This window comes from Nannobrachium achirus (genome assembly GCF_963921795.1).
Source record: "Nannobrachium achirus genome assembly, chromosome: 9".
Taxonomy (NCBI): Eukaryota; Metazoa; Chordata; class Actinopteri; order Myctophiformes; family Myctophidae; genus Nannobrachium; species Nannobrachium achirus.
The window spans coordinates 14,167,132-14,182,542 of NC_137818.1; the positions used below are offsets into that span (position 1 = coordinate 14,167,132).

At 41.7% G+C, this 15,411-nt stretch overlaps 1 protein-coding gene across 1 annotated transcript in view; it reads right to left on the bottom strand.

Moving 5' to 3' along the window:
• uckl1b (uridine-cytidine kinase 1-like 1b) overlaps positions 1-15,109 on the bottom strand; it is a 93,812-nt gene extending 78,703 nt beyond the window's left edge. Inside the window, exon 1 of the mRNA XM_080733419.1 lies at positions 14,995-15,109. Within this exon, the coding sequence (XP_080589545.1) occupies positions 14,995-15,089 (95 nt within the window). The 5' untranslated portion in view covers positions 15,090-15,109. The remainder of the gene's footprint in view (positions 1-14,994) is intronic.
• Positions 15,110-15,411: the final 302 nt, after the last annotated feature.

The window sequence follows — 15,411 nt, forward strand, 5'->3', positions numbered from 1 at the left end:
TGGTACACAATAATCGTGATATGAAACTTTCATATTGTCCCATCCCTAGTACCAATGAATTGTATCAGTATCATGGCAGGAAACACATGTACCCACCCCGCTACACGCACCCACACACACACACACACACACACACACACACACACACACACACACACACACACACACATACCCATACACACATACAGTACACACATTGATATGAGTGTAGTGTATGTGAGACATATGGAGTCTCAACACACAGACAGCAGAGCACCATGACATCAACAACACTATGAAACCTAACACCATACTACACTACACCGCTCCAACACACTGTCAGCTGACTGCCTGGGGTGTGAGACACACACGCACGCATGCCATGCACAGCTGCGCACGCACGCACGCATGGCGTGCGCACACACACACACACACACACACACACACACACACACACACACACACACACACACACACACGCACACGCACACACACACGCACACACACACACACAGGTGGAAAAAGTACGCACACTTTTTAACTCAAGTAAAAGTAACAATACTGCAACATAAAAATACTCTGTTACAAGTAAAACAGTCAGGAATTCAAAATGTTCTTGAGTGAAAGTACAACAGTATTGGTGTCAAAATGTACTTGCAGTACCAAAAGTAAAAGTACTCATTATGCAGAATTTCAACGGCCGAAATGTATATAGGGCTGAAGTGGTTAATATATGTTTTGTAATAATAATAATCAAAATCTATAAAGTAACTTGTAACTAAAGTTTTCAAATAGTGGAGTAAAAGTACAATATTTGGATCCGAGATGTAGTGGAGTAGAAAATTGGATATTGGAAAGTACAAATAACTCAAATTGTACTTAAGTACTTAAATATACTTAACACCACTGCACACACACGAACACACCCTGCCACCCCCACACACACACACACACACACACACACACACACACACACACACACACACACACACGCACACACACGCACACGCACACACCTTGAGCTCAAAACGTGTACAGACAAACATATGGTTCTCAAAACATATCGTTCTCAGACAGAGATCAGAAGCACTTGAATCCTAGCCTATAGCCTCTATTCTGGGGGGGTGGCTAACATTCTACTAAGCTCACAATGCCAAGCCCCCATAATTCAGTGTTGTCATCCACAGTAGGTGTTTTAGCCCAGTTTTTCTGTTTGTTAAAAAATGATTCAGAGACGACTGTCAACTCTGTTGGAGGGCTGCTATTTTCGGTCTGCTATTTTCGGTCTGCTATTTTCGGTGATTGATACCACACTGAACTAAGCATAATCAAGTCAATGCTGGAGAATGTGGTGTAACAGCATGGATTTCTACACAGAGAGAAGGCAATTCTTTCAACATAAGATGCTGCATCCAAGATCAGGAGGGTTTGGACAAGGCAATTCTCTCGAATACTGCCTTCAGGTATTACATGGAAAGAGGGAATTTGTATTTATTTCGCCATAGTAAAAAGTGCATTCATGGTCTGGATAGGGCCCTTTGATCAGGGTTCCCACACATCATTTCCAAAACTTTTCCAAAACTTTTCCAGAATATTTAACCCGTTTTCCAGGACTATATAACAATAATTGAGCTCAATAACGAGGTGCTTACTCCTATGTGCAATGCCCAAAGACAGGTAGTGTAAGCCAGTGACCCCCTGAAATAATCATATTTGAAGAGAGTTGAGGAATTTTGTATAACACGGTTTTATTGTGAAAATAGCAGATCTACATGCTTGTGAGCATGCAGATCTGCTATTTTTACAATTTCTGCCTCTAATATTTGACAATTTGGCCAATGTTTAATTTGTCATTTCAGAGGTATTAACAAAATCAATAACCAAAGACAATGCATAGCTATTTTTTCCTATTTTTTTCCTTGATCAATTCCAAAACTTTTCCAGTACTGGAAAAATATTTTTTTAATTTCAAAATATTTCCAGGAATTTCATGACCGTGGGAACCCTGTTTGATGCATTCATGGTCTGGAGAGGGCCCTTTGATGTCTATGTGTGCACGTGGCTGGCTGTCAGAAAGAAAGACAAATACATTCTAAACTAGAATTGAATATTTCAATAATAACATTTTGTTGCTTATTGTTTTCTTAATGTGTTAAGCCGCAGGGGGTCCGGGGGGGTAATTTGCCTAAAATGTATGGCACAAAATGACAATGATTGTGCCTAGTGTTCACCCACCAAATGTCAGCTAACCCCTGGAAATGCACAAATGATATGTATTTGGTCCACGGAGCGGCTCCATGGCCTGCCCATCCCAAAATATTTTGTTCCAGGGACCCCCAGAAGTAAATATTTGAGTTAACAAGACTGACCTATGACTGTCTTGATCCAAGGCTAAACAAGCGAAGCTTAAACCAGCGCCCTCCAAGTTACACCACTTTTTATGTCAAGGACCCCTAAATTGACACTTATTAGCCAATGGACCACCATGAATCACTGCTGAATCACCATGCCCATGTTAGTTAAAAAAAAAAAAAAAAATCTCATGAGGCCCCCAGCCTGTGTGGGGCCCCAGGCGGCTGCCTATTTTGCCTGTATGGGCTGCACGGCCCTGAAACTAAGACTAGCCTACCTCCTTTATTTATTATGCACCCAAATACCCTTCATGAATTATTTTATTTCATGATGGCCCTACACTGTATCTTTTTTGCAATTATTCTTGAGTTAAATTGTCCCATTAGAAATCTAATCCACATGACTGGCATAGCACAAATAATAGAACAGAGAGAGGGGAAGAGAAGGGGAGACTTGTGGATATAATTATGCTCAGCTGCAGTTATTTTGTTACTAGTGACAAGAGGAAAACCTAAACATGCATTGCGTTCTACCTTTTCTTTGCTGACATCATTCCTGAAAATTGTGGGGCCCCCCTGCGAGGAGGGGGGTGGGGGCCCTTTTGCAATGATGACGGAGTTATATCTGTTCAATGTTATATGAGTCATACATAAAGGTTTCCTATGTAAATAAGCTGAAAAGCTTACTACGATCTCCTTTTAGTTGACCTTGTACCAGTGAACTGTACTGTCATGAAACTGTACCCTTTCCTATGCAAACTTCTAATAAAGTCTTCAATCAATCAATCTCTCTGGAAGAAGTTGCACATGAACTCTGCTGGCGGACTGAGGCGCTCCAACACGACCACTAGCTAAATGCTGGGTGCAGTAAATGTATATTCCTTTCTTGGTAAGGGAAAGCTAAAGGAGTGCTCATTAACTACATTCCACACAGCTGTGTGGAGACTGGGCCAGCAGGCGGGGGAGGGGGAGAGAGAATTAGACTGGAGCAGTAGGGAGCATTTGGGTGTGTGCTGTGTGGGGGCCCCCTCTGCATTGCGGGGGATGCGTGCCCCTCCCCTACGCCACTGCACACAGTGCTGCAAAGTGCATGATAATACTCGTCAATTCTGCGCTTCTTTATTAACTAATTTACTTTGCTCCATTGTTGGCTAAATGACGTTTCGTTTCGGCGTCTTTTGGGCAAATCTGAGCTGCAGTTCATCTAACTACTTTCGCCGTGGTTTCATCCACAATAAGCGTGGGAGGACGGAGGAGTGACGGTGGACCGGAGCGTTCAGTGTAAGCGATGACTGCCGAGCGAGCTCTATAAATGAAATGCACACACGTGTGTGTCTGTGAGCTTGTGTATCTGCTATTTTTCTATACCAATGAAACGGGAGATTAGCAGAGATATGTAAATGTAACCATTAAAGCAATAACACCACTCTGAAAACCGGACAATTAGGTGTCCGGCCAGAGGCTGAGCTGGGCAGAGGACAGCAGGGTTGGAAAAAAAACAGATCGCCCTGTGGGCGCTCAGGCACGACTGCTCTATATTTGATCAACATAAGGGGTTTAGTGGTGCTCAGGCAAGGGATGGTTATCGTTTGGATTTTTACGATTCCGGTTCCGGTTCTGCTTATCGATTCCGGTTCCTAACGGTTCCTATTTCGGTTCCAAAATGGTTAAAAATATATATTTTTAGCTGAAACTGAATAGAGATTTTTTTTTAATTATATATACACACACATTATTTTTAAACATTCTTTATTTATTTATTTATTGGGTAATAAAAGGTAATATGTCTCCAGTTGCATAATTGCACATTTATGGCCTAATTGTGTTATTATTATTATAATTATAATTATTATTATAATTATAATAGGCCTGCCAATGTTTGGGGAGAATTCAGTTTCATTTTACCAACACACACACACACACACACACACACACACACACACACACACAGTATCTTGCTGTGAACTCTAGAAGTGGCCCGAACTCTAGAGGTGAGTGGCCCGAAGGACCGCCGAACTTCAACACAGAGACGCTCCAGCGTTATGCTTCGACGCATCGCGGTGCTTGGATTGTGCAATTTGTGCTGTTTGTGCTGTCTTTTTTTTTTTGCGCATCACATCTAGGAACCGATAGACAGTACCGACATTACATATATTTTTTGGGTACCCAGGAACTGTCATGTGTAAGGTGTCCAGTGTAGTCTGGGCTGACAGTCTTTCAGCAAAAACTGTACTGGGACAAAATATTTGACAGTAGGCTAACAATTAATTGCCTATGAAATCAAGTCAATACTTTTGTACTTTTACTGACGTAGCCTATATGTTGAATTGAGGACTTTTGCGTGGTGTGGGGGTGGGGGCTGTATAGGCAAATTCGCGAGGTTGTTGTATAGACTGATTGATTGATTGAAGAGTTTAGCACTGTTTGCAATAGAAGACGCAGTTACAATACACATAACATTGGCACACACACACGTCACGTCACAGTCCCATTCCGCGACCCACCCGTGGGTCGAGACCCAGTACTTGGGAAACAACAATGCTTAAAACATCATACACACGCAGTTTTTATAGACGCTGTCTGTATCTGTCGCTCTCTCACTCACTCTCACTCACACACACACACACACACACACACACACACACACGCGCGCGACGCGAGCGAAAAGCGGTTGTCCGTGGTGTAAGATAACTCTATGGGTGTGTTGAAAAATTAAAAATATCCGAGCACATCGGTGCTTAATAATAAGTGAACTTTCCGACGGCGAAGTCCTTCTGATGGATTTTTCTTGGCTGTCAATGTCTCTATAGTCCCAAAAATCGCTCTGAACGTGAGTAAAACGATAGTGTACTGTGTACGCTGTATCGACTTGTCATCTAAAGCATTGCCAAATGGGAAATGTTAACTTGAGCCAGCCACTTGACCACTCACCGTTTTTTCCTCCTCTGCTGCAATGAATCGCTCGCCTCTGCTCGCACGAGCCGAGCACAAACGAGGAAGGGCGAAACTTGCCGAGGCACAAATGAGGGAAGGCTGGTGGGCTGTGGCGCTCGATTCCACATCTAACGAGGAGAAAGCCTCGTTAAAATACGCTAAAATATGTGCAGACAGCCTGGCTCCGCCCGGCCAAATACCTTCCGACACGTATATCGCCCTTCCCAAACCAAAGAAGGGGGGCGAAAAAGCAACTAGCAAAGCCCACGGATAGAGGAGCAGTTGATTCCACATGATCTGCACGCTGAGCGGGGGCGGCGCCCACTGACTTCAATAGAATACGTGGAGCCAGCCGAGAGAACCGCCCGCGTTTATCATCAAGTGACATTTATCCACTTTCCATTCTGACGTCACTGCCAAAGTGACTTCCAGGGGCTAGTTAAAGACATTTTGCTATCACAAAATGTAACAAGGTGTGTCCCTGAGCTTGTTGTTGCTGTGCCAGTGGTTCTGCTACATGGCTCCATGGCAACCACAACACAGACACACTCCCTCCAGGGTTTCAATCCCACCTTGGAGTGAATAATGCTAAGAGATTTATGCAACCATTAACAATGTACAGTACTTACAATGTATTTACAATGCTTTCTCTACTCTACTGTTACGCCTATGCAGTTTAGTCCATGAGCCCCGGACTGAATTTTCACTAACGGGGGACATTCAAGGTGAATAAATCTAGTTTGGTATTTTGAAAAGGTCTATATCCCTAGATAATATTTCAGCATGATAGCCCTTCCCAAGAGGTAGCTTAGTCATAGTTATCAGACTTCAATGACACCAACCACAAATCCACAGAATCAAAAAACGTCTAACTGTTTTTTGAATAAAACATGTCAGAAAGTGGAAAAAACATTGTTCAATCACTTCCATTCACTTATTTGACCACATAAACCCTAGCATGCCTATTCTGGGTCAAACATTCAATATCTACAAGCTCACAACACCTCATGTTGTGACACAGTGATTTTTCATGTTGTGAACAGAATTTTCACTTATTAGTCCATGAGCCCATTTCTGAATTTTCACTAACGGGGGACATTCAAGGTGAATAAATCTAGTTTGGTATTTTGAAAAGGTCTATATCCCTAGATAATATTTCAGCATGATAGCCCTCCCCAAGTCAAGTGGTAGCTTAGTCACAGTTATCAGCCTTCAATGACACCAACCACAGAATCAAAAAGGTCTAACTGTTTTTTGAATAAAACATGTCATGCAGAGGGGAAAAAAAACATTGTTCAACCTCTTTCATTCACTTATTTCACTTATTTAACCACATGAACTCTAGCACAGGGTAAACATTCAACAAATGGCATCTCTACAAGGGTAAAATCTCACTCTTTCGAACTACCATCATTTCGACCGGAGGGTTATCGACTCACCCCACGGAGGTTAGGGTAAGGGTTAGAGTTGGGTGTCGAAAAGATGACATGTAGAAACAGTGAAGCGCTCCCCTCTACAAGCTCACAACATCTCACATTGTGACACGATGTGAACAGCTATATAGGGAGTCTTAACTGGTATTGAAAAGATTTGGTGTAGAGTGAAAAAGGAGCACACAACAAATAGAACGGGGACTCAACGAAGGAAGTGGTAAATCAATTAACATAATCAAACTCCATATTATACTTTCAGTATATTATACTATAAGTTTCTACATCTGCCTCCACCTCTCACTGATTAGGTTTCACTGCACCAACTACAGTACCTGCACTATTGTTTCTAGGAGAATTATACAGTACATTTCTTGTTTCCAACACCAGATTGCATAGCTGATGGTATAATTTAATTGAAAGAACAAACATATCAGGTTCAGTAGATTCAAGCTGAAGTTTTGTACCACTTCTTCCATGTGGCCTAGCTACTTCATGGAAAATGGGAGATCATGGATGTCAAAACATTACATAGATTTCACTATAATCTTTGGTCTGTTGGCAGGGGAAACATTCAGTGGTAACATTCTGGTTGCAAAGTCATCGCCATTCAGTCCTCTTCTGGTTGGACAACCTTTTGAGTATGTCATGACCTTGCTCTCTCCTCTGAATAATGTCCACAAGGCCTCCAGTGACATGTGATTGTGCTCAAGTGCATTATCTACCCAGTGGCACAGAATGTCATCTAAGTCTTATTAAAAGTGAAATGTCCATTGCTGAATTATTGTTATATCTGTGTGGTCTGCAGGGCCTTCATTTATGCAGTTTAGAGGAGAATCAGTCTGCCATATGTCTGCTTGTCATGAGCAAATAAGTACTTGAATTAGAGAAGAAAGGTGAAGTTGAGAAGTTCCCAAGGTGTAGAGGGAATTTAGGATTACTGTATTCTTTCTTCCTCAAGGACTTTGTTGTGCTAGCAAGGCCTGCTGCTCATTTTCCACCTCTTGATGGTGGTTGACATCTTCTGTCAACTAGCTGTGCTGACTAGTCTGCATGTTCTGTCAACTAGCTGTGCTGTCAACTAGCTGTGCTGACTAGTCTGCATGTTCTTACACATAGAGGTCAAACATTGCTTGGACTGTTTTCCTGTGTGCTTCTAGGGCCCTCTTCTTGTGCTTTGCTTCAAGGATAAGCCTTATTGTGGTGGGACCATATAGCGTACAGTACGGTATATGTGCCTCATTCCAGGCTTCATCAAGCCAACTACCTTCCATCTATTGTGTTACCAGCAGCCCTCAGTGCTGTCCACCCATCTCTAGTTGCTGTGTGTGTTCCTACAGAGCCAGGTCCAAGCTTATCAGTCTTCCAGACCTTCCTTGGGGTCAATTCTTTTTTTCAGGCCATGAACCTCGATTCACACATAAAATCTGTAACACGCACCTGTTTTCTTTTCCCACCTTAGGAATATTGCGAAACTTAGGTTGGTTGATTGTTCATTCAGACCTAGAAATGATTATCCATGCCTTTGTGTCCTCCCACCTTGACTATTGCAACTCAGTTCTCACCTGCCTCAATAAAACTTCCATAGATCGCCTTCAATTCATCCAAAACACTACAGCAAGACTGTTAACTAGGTCCAGCAGAAGGTGTCACATTACTCCAATTTTGGCCTCTTTGACCTGTCACCCAAGAAGGTGACAGGTCATCTGTTGGCATGTTGTCCACGACCTGGGCATCCTCAGCTTCAGTTGTGAGCATGAATACAGACCATGTCTTGTGCATAGTAGGGTTTGATACCTTCAAGGCTTGTCCCAGGTTTAAAGTCATCAAGGTGACCTGTCACCTTGGTGACTTATGACAAGATATCATTTTATGGACATCTAAACTGACATAGACTGTAAGATCCTTCTCAATAAACTAAAAGCAAAACATATATTATGTAGATATGTCTGGGTTTCAGCCCGATTATTTCATAATTTATGCAAATATGCTTAATGACAAAAGATGTAATAATTTAGTTATGGCAAGATAAGAATTTAATTTAGATCAATACGATAGTAGTTTTTTATTTTAGGTAATAAATTGCTAATTGTGCAAATTATTGTTATTATAGGCCGACATATTTATATAATTTTGTAACATACTTTTATATGTCATAGCCTTTGTGTGTGTGTGATTATAAGTGTGAATCAAGCTTAAATGTTACATATACCAGATACAATAAACTGCACAAAATTTTACTCTGCTTATAATGCGAGTTAATGGGAAAATGATTGTCCCAAAAAACTATTAAAGCTACCTATTTGAAAAGGCCATCATGTTTCAAAGTACTTATATGGACCCTATAAACAAACTTATACAAAAGAGATTTATTCACCTTAGGTGTCCCTCACATTTGGTCTAGCTCATGGACTAGTTCTATATTGAGGAGTTTGAGGTTTGTTGATTCATGTATTTACTACAAATAAACTGAAGAAAATACAGCCATATTGTGAAGGAGTAGTTTAGAAGCCCAAAGGCAATTCCCCTAATTGTGGAATCATGAAAATAATATACAACATGTGACGAAATACACAAAGTAAATGTAAATCACACAAACACGTGCAAACCAGTGCATGGCTGCTGTGTATAAACAGTAAACACTAACAAACCTAAAATCACTTCAATCAGTTTAACTAGTGCAATTAACGTTATATAATAACGAATCACTCCCTAAAGCATGGGTCTTCAACAGGGGGTCCGGGACCCCTAGACCTAGGGGGTCCTCAGAGTTACTACAGAGGGTCCTCCAAATCTCTGTGTGATAGAAAACGTTTTTCTCCTTTTCTATATGCATGCACTTGAACCCTAGCGTACATATTCTGAGAACTTTAGCCAAAAATAGCAGATCTACAAGCTTTGAATTCCAGATTTTTACTTGTAAAAGAGTATTTCTACAATGCAGTATTGATACTTTTAGTAAAACATTTGAGTACTTTTTTCCACCACTGCTTGTTGATGGCACAGTTTTTATGTCTAGAGAGAGATACTGTTTCAGACGAGGCCATAACTTCAACATGTGGACATGACCCAAATGTCAAGGCCTTGCTATGTATATAAACCATGTTATGTAACGGGGTGTACGGTGGAGCCATGTGTGCACCTGCAGTGCACACATACACACAACTATGTTCACACATTCAACCTGAGTGCTCTCGAGAAATGCAGAACTATTTCTGACAACTTTACAGTGATTTATCTATCTATCTATCTATCTATCTATCTATCTATCTATCTATCTATCTGGATGTAGTATTGCAAACATTATTTCATCATGTAACAAACGTTCACTGTCTTCAAATGTCTGTAATTGGTGCTTATTATAATGACAAGAACTCAATAACAGCGACCAAGAGAAGCCACACGTCATGTCCCGGTGTAGCGGCGCCCTCTTGTGGCCCAGTCAGGGATGAGCACCCAGAGGAGAAAGAAGGGAAACATGCCGTGACTGAAGAGCATTGATGGAGCCATAAAGGAATACTGAAGTCTTTTCACTATGATTAAAGTACAAAGTATGATAATAGTAGACCTATAGTAATAGAGGATATACTCCCATCATCTTTTAAAATGCTAATGGAATTTAAATATACTGTGTATACTATCAACATGTATGACATTGAATTTATGATCCATTCTTTATTAAAGAAGCTTAACAGGACATGTGAGCCTCGCCTGCCTCCGCTGTCAGTCCAGGGGCGTCAATTTGGTGCGACACCCCTGTGTCAGTCAGCTCCTTTTCCTATTCCTCATTCACAGATCTGCTGGTCATCACGTCACACTGTCATCCTCCAATCAGAGCTCACGCTCCGTAAGGGAGGCTCCTTTAAAAACGGCTTGCATGTGTCACCATGGGTCTCTCAAGTTAAGAGGATACTGGACAACTGTGGTCTGTCCTCCTAACCTCGCCTTGTTTACAACGGGCGGTTTGATCCGGTCAGGGCGGAAACCACAAGCAGAATAAGCGGCGTTGCTTTGTTTTGTTTCCCCCCGTTTGTTTCCTCAATCCTTATTAAAATGCTCGAGTAGCCTAGTGTAGTCTTGCCAGTTGCTACGAGTTGGACTAAAAGATGAATCTACCAAACGAATTTTCCAAAAGCAAAACTACGCTGCATCAAGGGGTTTATTAGGTAGGCCCTAAAAGTATGTCCTTGGATGCAGGGGAATATTTTGAGTTAAAACTGAATCCGGTTTGATAGTTCCGGCCAAAGTGTAGTCCGTCTAGGACTACAACATGACGTAAAGTGGTTTCCGCTTCCGACCGGATCAAACTCCGAAAAGTGAAGGGACCCTAGGCTAGGTCTGTCCTATATCTAGCTGACCCAGAAATGCAACGTTAACTGGCTGAAACTAACTGTCGAACAAAGGCTGAAAGATCAGTTTTTTGCAAAACTGGAAAAAGTGAACTTAGCAGTATGACATCATGTGAAATGTATATGGAGTTTAAACTAGAACATACTTGCTGTGTGAAAGCCTTAATTATAGAAGGGCCATCTGTAATTTCAGAGTAAATAACACAAGAATCCCAAAGGTTACTGGCAGATATAAAGAAGCCAGAGATTTTGTAACCTATAATGACTTCTAAGTGGAGGGGTGTAACCAATGACAACAGAGTCGGGATGAGTTCCATGTATTGTTTGAGTGCAGGAAACCTATTATATGTGAATTTCAGACAAAAATACTTGCCAAAGTACTATATAACACATCCATCTGTGTGGAAACTGATTTTATTACTACAGGCTGACAAGGCAAGTTATTGAGCTTTCCTAAATAATGTCTTGCTCTTGTTCAAATAATGTAAGCCATGCCCACTTTTCTGTTACGACTGTTTGAATATTATTGTAATGTTCGTTATATATTGTATACTATTTATGTATATAATGAAACTGTGCTTATGGTCGTGAGTTAAATAAATGATGATGATGATGATGATGACTATATCGTTGTTGTCGAGTGGAAACCTTGTATGTCCAAAACCGTTTGTTTTGTATTTATCATTTTAAAAATGATTTAAACTAGTGAAAACAGCCGATCTTGTGTGCTTGTAGATCTGCTGTTTTCACGGGAAAGTCCTGTTCTGGCGAAGCCCGAACTGGCGAAGTGGGGATTTGTCTCCTACCGTAGCGATCTGGCGAATCGATTGTCCACGACACTGCAAGCGGCGCGAAGGCCAGCGGACCCAGGGCCGCACGGCCGGCGGAGCGCCGCGCGAGTTACGAAGCTGTGGTGAATGCAATCGTTATATTTATGCCCAGGCCGTAAGGCCTGGGCAAGCGCACGATAAACGCCCTGTCCAGAAGACGTTCGCCAGATCGCTACGGTATCGGACATTTCCCCACTTCGCCAGTTCGGGCTTCGCCTAAAAGGTACGTGCCCGTTTTCACTACCTTTCTGTGACGGCCTTGTATGATGAAGCAGGGCTTTACTTTGTGAAAAGACGTACACATTTGAAACTTGGAGATACGAGGTTTCTTCCCGACAGTGACGATATACAGCTCTGCTTGTCTTGGACCTGAAGATTTGGATCCGCTGCTGCTTAGCTGCCTCCTCCACCCCAACCTCCACCTTTTGATCAGAGTCTGGAATAGGCTTGTGATTTGAACAATTTAGTCAGGAACACTCGCGTTTACGCGAGTGTTCCTGACTAAATTGTTTTTGTTTGTTATCGTCTCTCTTGTTTGTTTACTTGTTTTGTCATATTTTATATTGTTAGGTTGATTTGGTTTTATTTTTTTCCTAAATGTGTATACATTGTATCATTGTGTTTAGAATCCCCCTCGAAAACCAGATGATATATGTCTCAAGAGGTTATTATTCCTATTCCTAATAAAAATGTAAATCATCAATGCATCTTTCCACAACTATTGCTGTACTGACTTTGACCTCTAAGGACCTTCCAGGGAGAGTGCTCATGTGCGTCTTGCGGTGACACGCTGCCTAGTTTCTTCTGCTCTGAGCTGTTTCTGTTGTTTTTTTTTCGCACTGTTTTTCGACATTGCACTATTAGGTTGTGTTAGTAGTTTCTGAGTATTTGTCTTGTTTAACAATGACAGTGAGATACTTGTTGCACTAACTAGCATTGACTGCTTTGGTCTCTTTTTTGTAAGACACTTTATGTATATATACTTATATTTAATTCGCCCCTTCTATTGATGCACCTTCTCTTTTTTGGTACTAGAGCTCAGACAAACTCACTGACACATGCCATGCCAGACTTGCAGTACATGAGATGTGTCATTTAAAAACTTCAGCGTTTTCTGTACTTTCCCTGCATTTGTTTCTGGAAATACTTGTTTTCCCAGGTTCTTGTCACTGTTTAACCTTGCTCATTCTTCTCCTTTGTTACTGAAAACAAAAGTCACTTTCCATTGGAAATAAGAATGTGAACAGCATCTATACTATAATTTTGCGAATGTCTGAGTGAGTGTCTGTCTGTCTGTCTGTCACAGCGTTTCTCCTCAGTGGCTGGAGCAATTGATCTGAAATCGCATCACCATTAGAAACACACCTGACATAACTGTGAAGCCCGTTTGTCACTTTCACAAATCATATGCTGTATATTAGCATTTTTATGGTGTAACTACTATCTATTCTGCATCTAGCATGAGGCATATCTATTCTGCATCTAGCATGGGGCAACATGTTTAACCAGCTCTGTGTGTGTGTGCCTGTGTGTGTGTGTGTGTGTGTGTGTGTGTGTGTGTGTGTGTGTGTGTGTGTGTGTGTGTGTGTGTGTGTGTGTGTGTGTGGGTGGGTGTGTGTGTGTGTGTGTGGGTGGGTGGGTGTGTGTGTGTGTGTGTGTGTGTGTGTGTGTGTGTGTGTGGGGGGGGGGGGGGGGGGGGGTGTTGGCTGGCCCTCTTTCAGATGTTGTCATGTAGATCGGTACACAGTATCTCTGTAGCCTTTAAACGAAACGGGTATTTCTTACATTGATGCTCCTACATATTATCATGCAAGCACCAGAACGTTACTTTCCATCCCTCATATACTGTGTGCACAGTGCACACCCCATAACCCACACAATGCACATCATTTCGGAGCTCATATCTTTGAACGGGTAAGGACTAGTTTTAGATAACAAACCTTTACAAATGCCCTCCTTTCTCACTGTCTTAAAGGAGTAGTTCACCCCCCAAATTACTTTTTTTCTAGACTCATGCCATGAAGACGTGAGTTCAATAATATTTTTTGGGGGTTTTGTCGCATTCCTAATTCAAACATTTGATTACAATAAATGTACCCCCATTGACCCCCATCCGGGATCAATGAGGGTAGATGCACAATAATAACATTTTTGAATGTGACGAATACAAAAAAGTATTATTGAACTCAAGTCTCCATTGGGTGAGTAATCAATAGAAAAAACTCATTTTTGGGGATTGCTTACAATAATTGATTTAAAACATTTCTGATCTTGTGCGATATCATGAACCATCAGATCTCCTGCAGGTCATCTGCGATAAAGGTCTGCTTTCTGTCCCTAAAACTATAAACTTGGGGACTGGGGAATTTTATGCACCACCCACATATCTGGAAAATAAAATAAAATAAACGAAAACTGTAGGCCTGCTGCCACTCTCATATTTAAAACATGCAGGCTACCCAGTAACATTTCTATGGATTAGAGTAGAAAAGGACCTCAATGCAAACGAGCCATAGTGCTATCTTGGGTTTAAATCCTATTAGTAGACCTTATCTGAACTGTACTGTCATGTGCTTTTCATATATGCCAACTGGTAATAAAGTATTCAATCAAATCAATCAATTCATAATTCACATTATAGGTCTATTGTATCTATTCCAGTCACACAACGGCAAGGAACAACCTCTAAATGTACGGTAATGTGTGGTTTAATTTGAGAACGTGACAAATGAAGTTAATATGAAACGCATCCCATGATGACACGAGGAGGGGGTAAAGTATGAGTAATAAGCCGTTATAAATGGATGAGGCCGTTATGGTGACAACAAGTGATGCAACACACACATGCACGCCTCTAAACTGGTTACACTGTATAACCACCGTTTTATACGGTTACATTAAAACAAGTTGTTACATTGTAACTTCCTGCCTTATAACTCAGTCGTACCGCAGTGATCTTGCCGAAAAATCGACCACGATGGCAGCACACTGTGTGCGACAGGTCGTATTTTCACACTTCTTCAACAAAGATGCTTTCACTTCACACACGCACTCACACACCAGTATGAAATCCATTTAAAACGTTTCTCCTCTAAAGCCTCTTGGCCGAGCGGTCCGTTACCTGTTCGATCCCCCGGTGGAGGGTCTCTGCTCCTCCTCGTTGCACTGATGCTCCATCTTTGAGAGCCTTGCTGCTTCTCTCCTCACGGCAGACATTGTTGTTGTTCCTTCCAACGATCAGCTGTCTACGCTGGCCCAGGGCCGCGGTGCACCATGGGACTTGGAGTTCAGGGTCGTGTTACTCTCAACCAGGGAGGGATGGATGGAAGCGACGCTGTCAGGTGGAAACCCTGTATGTCAGGGGTCTTCAACGTTTTCAGGCCAAGGAGGACCTCTTGGTTGAGAGAGAGATGAAGCAGGGACCCCCACTACCTTTTCATAGATTCCATATAGTTGTCCATATTGTCTAACAGCACAATCATCAGTGTATTTAGGATTCATGTCAATGTGTTTTCAGATATTTGACCTTTCACTCTGT